This window comes from Eumetopias jubatus, unplaced genomic scaffold (genome assembly GCF_037043125.1).
Source record: "Eumetopias jubatus isolate StellerSeaLion01/CBP00866 unplaced genomic scaffold, mEumJub1_p1.0 scaffold_1, whole genome shotgun sequence".
NCBI classification, from domain to species: domain Eukaryota; kingdom Metazoa; phylum Chordata; class Mammalia; order Carnivora; family Otariidae; genus Eumetopias; species Eumetopias jubatus.
The window spans coordinates 69,862,969-69,875,902 of NW_028274807.1; the positions used below are offsets into that span (position 1 = coordinate 69,862,969).

The 12,934-nt window shown below is 40.5% G+C and overlaps 1 protein-coding gene across 2 annotated transcripts in view; it reads left to right on the plus strand.

Annotated features, from left to right (window-relative positions):
• The window catches only part of DRC9 (dynein regulatory complex subunit 9), a 42,070-nt gene that overhangs the window by 17,675 nt on the left and 11,461 nt on the right, over positions 1–12,934 (plus strand). For both annotated transcript variants that reach the window (XM_028100922.2, XM_028100923.2), the window contains one exon: positions 3,688–3,769. In XM_028100922.2, coding sequence (XP_027956723.1) covers positions 3,688–3,769 — 82 coding nt within the window. The remainder of the gene's footprint in view (positions 1–3,687; positions 3,770–12,934) is intronic.

The window sequence follows — 12,934 nt, forward strand, 5'->3', positions numbered from 1 at the left end:
CACTTCAATATTATTCAGGGCAGGCAGACTACGTTGTTTTTCAAAGCAAAAGAAAGGAGAGATCTTGCCAGGTTTTAAGGCCTTTTGAGATTTTGGTCAGAAGGTCAAGCTGTATGAGGTATCACTTTCATCATGGTCACTCAGTCTCTACTCTAGAAAGGCAAACAAAGGTGCCAGAATAGCCCCTCCACTTGCTGAAGCCGTAACCTGGATACTTTTTATTGGAACTCAGCTGTAGAATATAGGTCACTAATAACGTGCAAACCACACCAGCACTATTCCCATTTGTGGTAGAAAGGTGTACATAACTTAAATACTATGTGAGTATTGTTTGGGCATTGCTTTTTTTTTTTTTTTAATAGACTTCAGTTTTAGATTTATAGAAAAATTGAGCAGAAAGTAGAGTTCCTATATACCCCTTATAATTAACATCTTGTATTAATGCAATGCATTTGTTGTCATCTATGAGCCAATATTGATACATTATTATTAACTAACGTCCATAGGAGATCACTCTTTGTGTTATACATCTTATGCGTTTTGACAAATGTGTCGTGACATGCATCCACCATTCCAGTTTTATGCAAAATAGTTTCACTGCCCTAAAATTTCTCTGTGTTCTACCTATTCATCCCTCCTGCCCTCCCCCTGAGTCCCTGGCAACCACTGATTTTTTTTACTGTCTTCATGGTTTTGCCTTCTTCAGAATGTCATGCATTTGGAATCATACAGTACATAGCTTTTCCAGATTGGCTTCTTTCACTTAGTATTATGTGTTTAAGGTTCTTCTATGTCTTTTCATACTTGACAGCTCATTTCTTTGTTAGCACAGAGTAATATTTCATTGTCTGGATATACCACAGTTTATCTATTCACATACTGAAGGACAACTTGGTTGCTTCCAAGTTTTGGCAATTATTGAATAAAACTACTTTAAATATCTATGTACAGGGTTTTTTTTTTAATATTTATTTATTAGAGAGAGAGAGAAAGCCGGAAGGCGTGGGGCAGAGGGCGAGAGAGAGAGAAACTCAAGCAGACTCCACACTGAATGTGGAGCACGATGCGTGGCTCAATCTCATGACCCTGCAATCAGACTTGTGCCAAAACCAAGAGTCAGATGCTTTAACTGCCTGTGCTGTGCCACACAGGCACCCCTCTATGTATAGGTTTTGGTGTGGACATAGATTTTTAACTCATTTGAGGAAATACCAAGGAGCATAATTGCTAGGTTGTTATGGTAAGAGTATGTTTAGTTTTGTAAGAAGCTGCCAAACTGACTTCTGCATTCTCACCAACAATGAATGAGAGTTCCTGTTGCTCCACATCCTTGGCAGCATTTGGTGGTGTCAATCTTTTGGATTTCTGCCATTCTGTTGGGTGTATAGTGGCTTCATTGCTGTTTTAATTGGGCATTGCTTTTGCTAGAGAGTAAAAAGTGGGCTGACTGGTCTTTATCTCTTAGTGTGCTGAAATTTCCTTTCATTGTGATGATGAATCAAAATGTAGTCTGATCCAGAGAGATGAGACATCCTTTGGTTTGGCATATCCAAAAATGATAAGAAAAGACAGTTCACTGAAGGGGACACATAGTGGGCCAATAAACATATAAGAAATGTTTACCTTCAAATCAATAGTATGCCATTTTTCATTTCTCACACTGACCAGTTTTCTTCTTTATGGCAAACAGCACTAGTGGGAATATAGTTTTAGATGTAATCTGTTGGGTTTTTTCCATCCCCCTAAAATAGTTAGAGCATCATTTTTGGTTAAATGAATACTTAGTATTATGAGGATGATTATTATGTGTAAATAGTTCACAGATGGGACATACAGTATATATAATGATTACATTTTCTTTCTTGAACAGCTTTTTTTTTTTCCTAGAGTTAAATCTTGCCACTTTTTTATTTGCCTGTTTTGACATTTCTGTTCCAAATCCTGCACCCAACTCTTCACCAGAGCCCTGGAAGTGTAGTCATACATATTAAGGGTAGTCATACATATTAAGTCTTTCCTTCCTTCTTTCCTTCCTTCCTTTTGAAAATTTCTTCTGTTCTTTTTCTCCTATTTGTTGCTGTTGCTCCTAGGGCCTGCAGCATTACTATGGTTCTGGGCCTTCCCTTCATCTCCTGAGATTTCCTTTTGATCCTGTTTTCTAGACCCCCATTCTTCCTCTTTTTTATGTAAATCACCCATTTTGTTGGAGCATGAACAAAAGGTGCATGGAAATTACATATATTAGGATCTTACATGTCTGAAAATCTTTTTCTGTCTCATGCTTTATTAGTAATTTGACTAGGTACAGATTTTTAGATTGAAAATCATCTTTCACAATTTTGAAGGCAATACTCCACTAATTTCTAGTTTCCATCATAAATAACACTTATTTATTTAACTGAATCTACACTAGGGTTCTGAATTTATTATGAGAGGTAAATATTTTGCATCTTTCTTATCTGTTTCTTATAGTCTATAAATGGGAATTACATAATCTATAGTTCGGCAATGACAATCTCAAGATTCTAGTTAAGTACATGCTTTCTAAACATTTCTGAATAGCAATACTTATTTAGATGCCATTTAGTGGGAAGGTGTTTTGGTTGTGGCTATAGACTGAAAGTTTGCATACCCCATCCCTGCCCCCAATTTATTTGTTGAAATCCTAACCCTCGATGTGATATTAGAAGGTGGGACCTTTGGGAAGTGATTAGGTCATGAGGGTGGAGGCCTCATGAATGAGATTATGCCCATATAAAAGACACCCCGGAGAGCTTCTTCTTCCCTTCCGTCATATAAAGATGCAAGTGAAAATGACCATCTGTGAACCAGGAAACAGTTTCTCACCAGACACTGAATCTGATGGCGCCTAGATCTTGGACTTCATAGTCTCCAAACTGTGAGAAATGAATTCTGTTATTTATAAGCCACCCAATCTGACATATTTTATAATGGTGGCCTGAGCTAAGACAGTTTTTATTTTGTTTTGTTTATTCTTACATTGTTTTATTTATATCGTTTTGTTATTTTTTTTCTTCAGGCCTAGACAATGGCATTACTAGAGATAAGCAGAATTCTGTTTCTGAGTACAAACAGAAACTTAACGTCGTTACGTTCTAATTCAGATGGTACTGAATTTGAATCCTGCTTTGCCGTTTACTGTTTGTGTGCCCATGGCAAGTGTGTTAAGTCATGTCTTCTGAGAGTTGCCAAGATGAGATTATTCATGCAAAGACTTTATCAGGGGAAACACCTGTGTGAGAGAAAATGTGGCGGGAGCCTTCGGACTCAATGCTGAACTGACCCGAAGCGAGGGAGAGGGAGGTTAGGTGGAAGAGACTGCCCTGCTCTTCCTTTTCCTCTTAACGTTCCTCCTCCTCCTCTTAGCTTTTTCTCAGCAGCAGCTATTTTAGATACAACATATAAGCCCAAACCTCCTTTTCTGGTTTACTGAAACACATCGCAGTGTTCTATAAAGCGTGACTGAAGGTGTTCCATGGACCAGCACCATGAGCAACATCCGAGAACTCGTTAGAGCTGTGAATTCTAGGGCCCCATCCCAGACGTACTGAACCAGAATCTCGTGGGTAGAGCCCAGGGATCTGTTTTTGAACACTGGGGGTGAGCCTTGGGCACGCTAGAGTTTGAGAAGCACCCCTCTAAATAAATCATTCTTATTTCTTCTAGGGAGGAAAAAGGGAAAAAACAGATAAGATCTCTTCAAAAGCAGCTGCTTAATGTCAAAAGAGAACGGCAAGCTGAAGTACAGGTAAGAATCAGCTGGCCAACACTGCAAGTTACTGAGCCAGAACAGCCACATGGAAGCCATCTTTCTTAAGCAAAGAAAAATTACATATGAGAAATCGTTTCTCCTGGGATGCCTTTACTAGACAGAGTACATATAAAGAGAGTAGCTAGAGAGTTGCCTGGGGTGTATAAGTAAGTCCAGAACAGAACTCAGGGAGACCCCAACTCTCTGGAACGCTTAGTCTGTTCTTACTCCTCCCATCCCACTCAATCATACCACCTGCCCTTGCCCTACGGGAGACCTTATCCCAGGCAGTCTCTTGTTTTCCAGCATCGCAGATGGGAGACTGGAGTCCCACATGGGACATTAAGCACATTACAAACCTCCTATAAATGATGGTTAGGTTTGATAATGTCATCTGTATTATATTTCAAGTACAGAGTGGATTTAGTGGGCTTTTTTAGTCATTAGGACCTAACCTTATATCTAATTTACCTCTGCGGGAAAATGCATCCCAAGTTTTAAGCAGAAGACTTGCAAAACAATGCTTGGGCTACAGTGCAGGCTGTTAGAAATTAGTTCTTTTTTTTTTTTTAAGATTTTATTTACTTATTTGTCAGAGAGAGAGCACAAGCAGGGGGAGCAGCAGGCAGAGGGAGAAGCAGGCTCTCCACTGATGTGGGAATTGATCCCAGGACCCTGGAACCACGACCCAAGCTGAAGGCAGATGCCCAACTGCCTGAGTCACCCAGGCACCCAGAAATTAGTTCTATTAGGATTTCTAACACTATTAGCAGTTTAGAAAGTTACAGAATATGGCTTAATATCAGCTTTTGCCTAGCCATTTGGACAAGTTTATGCTTCAGATCAGGGAGTCTTCATTATTCCGTATATCGAAGTTAGAAGACTTTTTTTTTTTTAAAAAGACTTCATTTTTATTTACTTGTCAGAGAGAGAGACAGCTAGAGAGGGAACACAAGCAGGGGGAGTGGGAGAGGGAGAAGCAGGCTCCCCACTGAGCAGGGAGCCCGATGGGGGGCTCGGCCCCAGGACCCTGGGATCATGACCTGAGCTGAAGGCAGACGCTTAACCTACTGAGCCACCCAGGCACCCCGAGAAGACTTTTTTTTTTTTTAAAGATTTTATTTATTTAAGAGGGAGAGAGCATGAGCAGGGAGAGAGGGAGAAGCAGGCTCCCCACTGAGCAGAGAGCCCGATGCAGGGCTAGATCCCAGGACCCTGGGATCATGACCTGAGCCGACGGCAGACGCTTAACGACTGAGCCACGCAGGCGTCCCAGCCAGGATGTTTTCAGATAGTTTTAAAGTTCTATTTGCTTGCATTCTCTTACTAGAACTCCAATTATCCCTATTTGGACTTTTTGATATTGACCTTCAGGTCTCTGTGTTTCTTAAAAAAAATTTTCTCTTTGTTCATGTGATTGAATAATCTCTATTTGTCTATTTCAGGTTCACAGACTTTCTATCATCTCCATTCTAGCTATTAAGCCCTTCTAGTACTTTTTTTGTTTTAAAATTTAGATAATGTATTTTTTTAAATTTATTTATTTGAGAGAGAATGAGAGAGAGAGAGAGCATGAGAGGTGGGAGGGTCAGAGAGAGAAGCAGACTTCCTGCTGAGCAGGGAGCCTGATGCGGGACTCCATCCCAGGACTCCAGGATCATGACCTGAGCCAAAGGCAGTCACTTAACCAACTGAGCCACCCAGGTTCCCTAGATAATGTATTTTTTAGTTTTTGAATTTCCATTTAGTTCTTTTTTTATAGTTCTATTTCTCTGCTGAGATTTCTTGTTTGTTTTCTTTTTCTAATTTATTATGAGCATATTGCTCTTTATTGAGCTTTGTTTAAACTCCTTGTCCACTAGGATGCCTGGTTGGCTCAGTTGGTAGAGCCTACAACTCTTGATCTCAGGGTTGTGAATTCAAGCCCCACGTTGGGTGTAGAGATTACTTAAAAAGAAAATCTTAAAAAAAAAAATTCTTGTCTGCTAATTCCAACATTTGGCATTTTAAGGTTAATCTCTCTTGAGAATGGTTCATAGTTTTCTTTTTCTTCAATATGAACTAATTTTGGAATGTGTCCTGGACAGTGTGAATATTATGTTGTAGAGACTCTGCATTCTCTTCTATCCCCCAAAGTGCACAGGCATTTTTGTTTTAGCGGTCAGTTAACTCGGTTAAATTAAAACTAAAAACTCTCACCTACGTTGGGCAGTAGCTCATCTCAGTTCACTGTCTTTTATCCTTAGCAGGTCTGCCTGCATTCGTCCTGGCACCTGTGTGCCTCAGAAATCAGCTACAGATTTGGACAGAATTTATACACCAAATGTGAAGCTTCCTTTCTCCCTTTCAGCATTATTGAAAATTATTTGGCTGTGGTTGCCCAAAATCTATTTTCTGGTTTTTCAGTCTAAAAAGACTACGGTATTTTGAATCAGGGTTTCCACTGCTTTACACATGCCCCCACCCCCCACACATCCCATAATGCTGACTGTGGTCTAATCAAGGTCATAAAAAGTTGGAAACTCACCACACGCTGCACCCTTCTTGCATGTGTCTCCTTCCTCCGGAATCTGCCTGATTTTGTACACTCCAATGTTTTATGTAATTTCCTTTTATATCGAGTCCAGAGTTTAGAGTTATTAACTGTGTGAGGGTCATACTTGTAGGAGCTTACTGGCAATAGTGAAAGTTGAACTTCTAAATATTCAGTTAGGAGATAGAACTTGGGATATGTAAGGAACTAAAAGAAGGCCAGTTTATAGCTGCTAAAGTTTGGAGAGAAAGGGAGAGAATAACATAGATGAACCTAGAATGGGAGCTACAGAACAGATTATGGAGGGCCTTATAAAGCCATGCTTCTCTGGGCAAACATCAGCAATGGGTGCCATAAAGGTTGGGGAGGCTCATCATGTAAGAAATCTATCTTGTCCTTGAGGGTCAGGGTTTGGGGTCTGTAACCTTTGTTGTTGTGTTTCTTAGGGCTGTATCTAATCTGCTCCAGACCTGTGGCTTTAGGTTGACCTGGAGTTTCTTTAAACAATTACCCTTACCTGATTCTGCTGCCTCTGGCACATACAATAAACCTTTCCAGGGCTGGAGCTGCCACTGAGGTATTTAGCATTGGGGAGATATTCTCAAAACAGGATGTCATGGAGGATTTATTTTTCTCCTGGGCCTAGGGCTTCTCATTTCCCTTAAATTTATATATATATGTATTTATTTATATATAGTAATATAATAAATTATATATATATTTATTATGTATGTATATGCCTTCAAGGAGAAGGTTGGCTGATAAAGAAGAGTACTTCACTTATTTCAGCTTTGCCCTGATTATTGAGGTTAAATGTAGTAACAATGAAGGATATGAACCCACTCCTACTCATTTCGACTGGTTACAGGAGCCAAAGGGCACAAAGCTGGATGCCCTGCAACCCTAAAATTTCTTAGATCCAGATTCACATGAATGTCTAGACTGGGTGGCCTTAAGCCAACTGTAGCACTACTAATTCCTCAGCTTTTGGTTCTTTATTCAGCAACTGCATTGCCATCCACGGTCATTGACTGTACTTTGTTGTTGTTCTTTCTTCCTTCCTTCCTTCCTTCCTTTCTTTCTTTCTTTCTTTCTTTCTTTCTTTCTTTCTTTCTTTCTTTCTTTCTTTCTTTCTTTCTTTCTTTCTTCTTTCTTTCTTTCTTCTTTCTTTCTTTTTTTCTTTCTTTTCTTTTCTTTTCTTTCTTTCTTTCTTTCTTTCTTTCTTTCTTTCTTTCTTTCTTTCTTTCTTTTTTTCTTTTTTTAAATTTTATTTATTTATTTGACAGAGAGAGACACAGTGAGAGAAGGAACACAAGCAGGGGGAGTGGAAGAGGGAGAAGCAGGCTCCCCGCCAAGCAGGGATCCCGACGCGGGGCTCGATCCCAGGACCCCGGGACCATGACCCGAGCAGAAGGCAGACGCCTAACAACTGAGCCACCCAGGCACCCCTTTTATTTATTTATTTATTTATTTATAAAGATTTATTTATTTATTTATTTGACAGAGAGAGAGAGACAGAGAGAGAGGGAACACAAGCAGGGGGAGTGGGAGAGGGAGAAGCAGGCTTCCCACTGAGCAGGGAGCCTGATGCAGGGCTCAATCCCAGGACCCTGGGATCATGACCTGAGCCGAAGGCAGACGCTTCACGACTGAGCCACCCAGGCGCCCCATTGACTGCACTTTGGAAAGTTCAGTGCTATGCTGAAGCTTTTCATCGTATATATATATATATATATATATATATTTTTTTTTTTTTTTTTTTTTTTTTAAGATTTATTTATTTGAAGGGCGCCTGGGTGGCTCAGTCGTTAAGAGTCTGCCTTCAGCTCAGGTCATAATCTCAGGGTCCTGGGATCGAGACCCGCATCGGGGCCCTGCTCAGAGGGAAACCTGATTCGCCCTCTCCCACTCCCCCTGCTTGTGTTCTCCCTCTCACTGTGTCTCTCTCTGTCAAATAAATAAATAAAATCTTAAAAAAAATAAAAGATCTATTTATTTGAGAGGCAGCGAGTACACACATGGGCAGGGAGGGGCAGAGAGAGAGAAAGAATCTCAAGCAGACTCCCTGCTTAGTGCAGAGCCTGATTTGGGGGCTCTATCTCATGACCCTGAGATCCTGACCTGAGCTGAAATCAAGAGTCAGACACCTAACCAACTGAGCCACCCAGGCACTGCTGCATCATATTTTAAAACAGGCCCGAACTACTCCATCCTCCGAGCCATACTTTGGTTTTTCTCTGGCCACGCTATTACTAACTTTTGCATGTTACCTAGTTCTTTTCTTCACTTAGCCCCTCAGCTTTTTATACTCTTTGATGACTTTAATTTCCTTTTCAGGGGGACTGGATATAGAGTGAGTACCAAAGAGAATAGGTTGAGATGACTCTGATGATCTCTGGGCTCCAAAATGAATTAAAGAAGTAAATGAAGATATAGAAGGCATGCTTGCTAATTTGTAAGCAACTCAAAGCTGGTATTTGATAAGTAATAGACATCAGAATTCAAAACCCAGTTGATTACTAGAACACTGAACTGACTCCAGGAGGATGCGAAAAGTGAAACAAAAGGCCTAATTTTGTTTAGAAGACTCTTAGAAGTTGAGGATTGTGAAGACCTAACTTCTCTTCAATAGTTTCATTAGAGGCTTAGGCAGGTTCTAACATGAATCCCTGAGGTTAGGGTCTTACCACTTTTTGTGGTAGTAACAGCATTTAAAAAAAAAGATTTTATTTATTTGAGAGAGAGAGAGAGAAAGAGAGAGAGGGAAAGCAAGCACAAGCAGGGGGTTGTAGAGGGCAAGCAGATTCACCCCTGAGCACGAAGCCCCATCCCAGGACCCTGAGATCATGACCCGAGCCAAAGTGAGACACTTAACCAACTGAGCCACCCAGGTGCTCTGTAGTAACAGCATTTTTAAAAGGTGCCTGCCTTCCCATCTTCTGTAGATTTTACAGTGCTGCTTCTACTGGATTGTCCTCAGAACCCTGACAGTCGTGACCGGTCTCGTCAAAAGCATTTGAAGTGCTTCCTCTTTGTTTTGATTGCTGCAGTTTGTGGCACTGTATAGTGTTTATACAACAGGGAAAAAAATACTCCTGTGCTCTCTGTTGTAGTTAGACATTTATAATATTGTGTATAGTTTTAGGCATTACATTTAAAGGAGTTTACTCAGAGGAGATCAGTCAAGACAGTGAGGTGTATGGAAACTTTATTACAAAAGGGAGGAGGAAATTAGTACAATTGAAACGAGAATTGTTCAAATGGAAATGAAGGAATGGCTGGAATTGGAGCCTGAATCTTCAGAAGTCTGGACCTGTCTCATCTGCATCTTAGAATGGGTGACTGTGTAGCTCAGAGTTTATTCAGAGACTGTTCTAGAATCAGCTGCTATTCTTAGTCCTAGACAGACAAATACAGATGTTAACTTAATATAGAATTGTATTTTTTTCTTTGGCTTTTGTCACTTTAATAGACCACATTCCCATTTTCCTTTTTCCCTCCAACCAAACCCTCATCTCTACTTTGTGTTCAATTATGAAAACTGACACTACCATTAAAATCCTTTGGCTCACACTTTTGTGGCAGCCATTGGAGCCTTATTAACTATAATTGGTTGACTGCTTGTTTCCATTACTAAATCATCCTCCTCTGAATTCAAATAACGAGTACAGATCTGAAGGCAATTTGGGGATTTGTAAGTCAAGTTTGGTCTGCTACAAAAACCCACAAATATGCTGCATCAGTCCACAGACCTTGATCATGGGGAAGGCTGTAGACACCCTGGGCGACCAGGGTTATGCTGGTGGGTTGTGGTGAGGGCAGATCTTTTCGTAGTGAGAATCTTAAAAGGAACTCCTACAACCCACGACGACCCTTGGCCTGTACCCGCCCTGCTTCTAGGTTACCTCCTTTTTGCAGACCGGGAAGATGAAGATATGGAATGATGCTGCAGTGCATTTGATCATGATTTTACCATCACTAGCCTGTCGATATTTTATATCTTCCTCTGTTCCCACACAGTCACCATAGAAGGCCACAAGTTGTGCAGAACAGCAGTATAGGAGGGAATAATCTGAGGCCCATGGCAACAGCACTGAAACCAGATGCCTTTGGCTTGGCACAGGGTAATTGTAGACCAATGGTTTATGACCTTATTAAGTTACGTAACATAATACCTTTTGCTTGCCATAGGCAGAACCTCCTAGAGTTTTAACTCTGCATTTCGGATCTTCATATTTTTACTCTGAAAGATTCAATATTCGGTTTGTTAAAGAAAACTGACCAGAACATTTTCTTGAGTTTTTGAAAGTGTATCTTTGTATGGATGCTATTTAATGAATACCTAACTGTTCAACACCATTAGATTCTGTGAGAAATAAAACTACAGTCATTTATATGGGCTGAGGTTTTCTAGAGAAGGTTGTCTGGACTTCAGTGGCCTATAAGCAGGGCCTCGAAGAAAGACTAAGCGGTTAGATGGGTATAAAGATTCCGGCCAATGAGGAAGTGAAGCTGTCACACTTCACTCTAACTCAGGTCTTCCTGGAAACCCAGACTTTATCGCTGACTACCATACAGCTTGAACTAGGAGGGAGGAGCGAAGCAAAATGGGAAGAGCTGGGAAAAGGGAGGAGAGTGTAGAAAGAAGGGAAGGGGGAAAAGTGAGCCAAAAAAGGCCTCTCTTAAAATGCATTTAATAAACATTTATTGAGTAGCTAAGTTGTGTGAGGCACTGGCAGGATTCTACAGTTGAGAAAGGTCTTAGGTTAAGTAAATTGCTCACAATCCTACAACTTGTAAGGGGTTAAGAAGTACTGCGATGTATTAGCAACTGGGCTTCTCGCATGTTCTCTGCCAGAGATCCTTATCTTCTTGGAGGGGCTCCGATACCGTGGTAGTAACTACTGGGTAATTGGAATGATTCCATAGAGTTACACCAAGAAGCCAGACAAGATGCTTGAAGAGTTCCTTTCTGACTATTTTTAGGGGCCTATGATCCTTTAAACCGTGTTTGCTTTTCATCGTGGACGATCGTGACCGATTTCTGCTCTGCTTCTTCTTCTAATGCTTAGAACTAACTCCACCCAACTTCCATGGTACAGCTACAGTTGGTTGGTATTTAGAGAAACAGAGATTTCTGACTAAAGCAATGCATTTTCATTATTGATTGTATTGGCTTGTCATGCTGTCAGCTAACTGATCATCTCTCTGTGAAATTACTCGTGCTGTGTCTGATTCTTCTCAATCAGATGTTACCTCCCTAAAACCCTTCCGAGGCTTCCCGTGGCCCTTGGATTACAGTTCAAACTCCATACGAGTGCCTGTGAGGTCCTACATTGTCCATCCTACCTCCCTCTACAACCTCATCTTGTCCCACTCTCAACCCTTGCTGGGATAGTCTCCGGAGTTGTTTTTCAGTTCCTGGAATGTATCCGGGTTTTTGCTGCCTCAGGACTCAGGCATGTATTTTTCCTTTTTCTTAGACTCTTCCTTGACCCCACTTTTCATGTGACATACATACTTATTATTCAGGTGCCAGATTTAACATTCCTTTCTCAGAGAATCCTTTATAGACTATCGGATCTAATGTGGACCTCCATTGTTACTCTGTCCCACGGCCTGTTGTCCTATTCTTTAATAGTGTTTTGTGCCTTTAAAAAAGTCTGCTTTCTTTTTTAAGATTTTATTTATTTATTTTATTTTTTTAAAGATTTATTTGTTTATTTTAGAGAGAAAGAGAGAGAGCAAGCAGGCAGAAGGGCAAAGGGAGAGAATCCTGAAGCAGACTCCCTGCTGAGCAGGGAGCCCAACATGGGGCTTGATCTCGTGACCCTGAGATTATGATCTGAGCTGAAATGAAGAGTTAGCTGCCCAGCTCACTGAGCCACCCAGGCACCCCTTAAGATTTTATTTTTAAGTAATCTCTACACCCAGCGTGGGCTCGAACTCATAACCCTGAGATCAAGAGGCACACATTCCACCGACTGAGCCAGCCAGTTGCCCCAAAAAGTGTGCTTTATTTTAATCACATCTCTATCACTAGACTGTAAGCTTTATGAAGGCAAAGACAATGTCTATTAGGTCTCCACTATTTAACTTAGTATGGTACTGAATGAATATTTTTTGAATGAATATGGAAACCTTAAAATTACCAAGCACTTTGTGACCTGCAAAGAGTTTTTACATATTCTTAATTAATTCCCCTATAATCACTTGCTGAGATATTCCAGACAGGGCAGATATTAATGTTTTTATTTTATAGAAGGTAAGACTTGGAGAGTTTAACTGACTTGGCCAGGTTAACACAGCTACTGGGGGCTTGGGTGGGAAGACAGGTCTTTTGATCATTTAGACCAGGGATCTTTCTACCAAACTGACATAGTAATGGGAAATCTTTGTGCATACAGACTACCCAAATAGTGTACCTAGGAAAGAATCTCCCATTCCTGATGCTTAGAACTACTTATCCTTCATTTTCATGTATACTATCCATGATTATTGGCTAACTTTCCTATAGTGCAATAATAGGAAAATAGATCTAGTTTCTTGTTGATTTATAAATACAAAAGGTAGGCTTTAGCCATTGGCTGAACTGAATGGAGGTAGAATGTATTTTTTTTACTTTATTA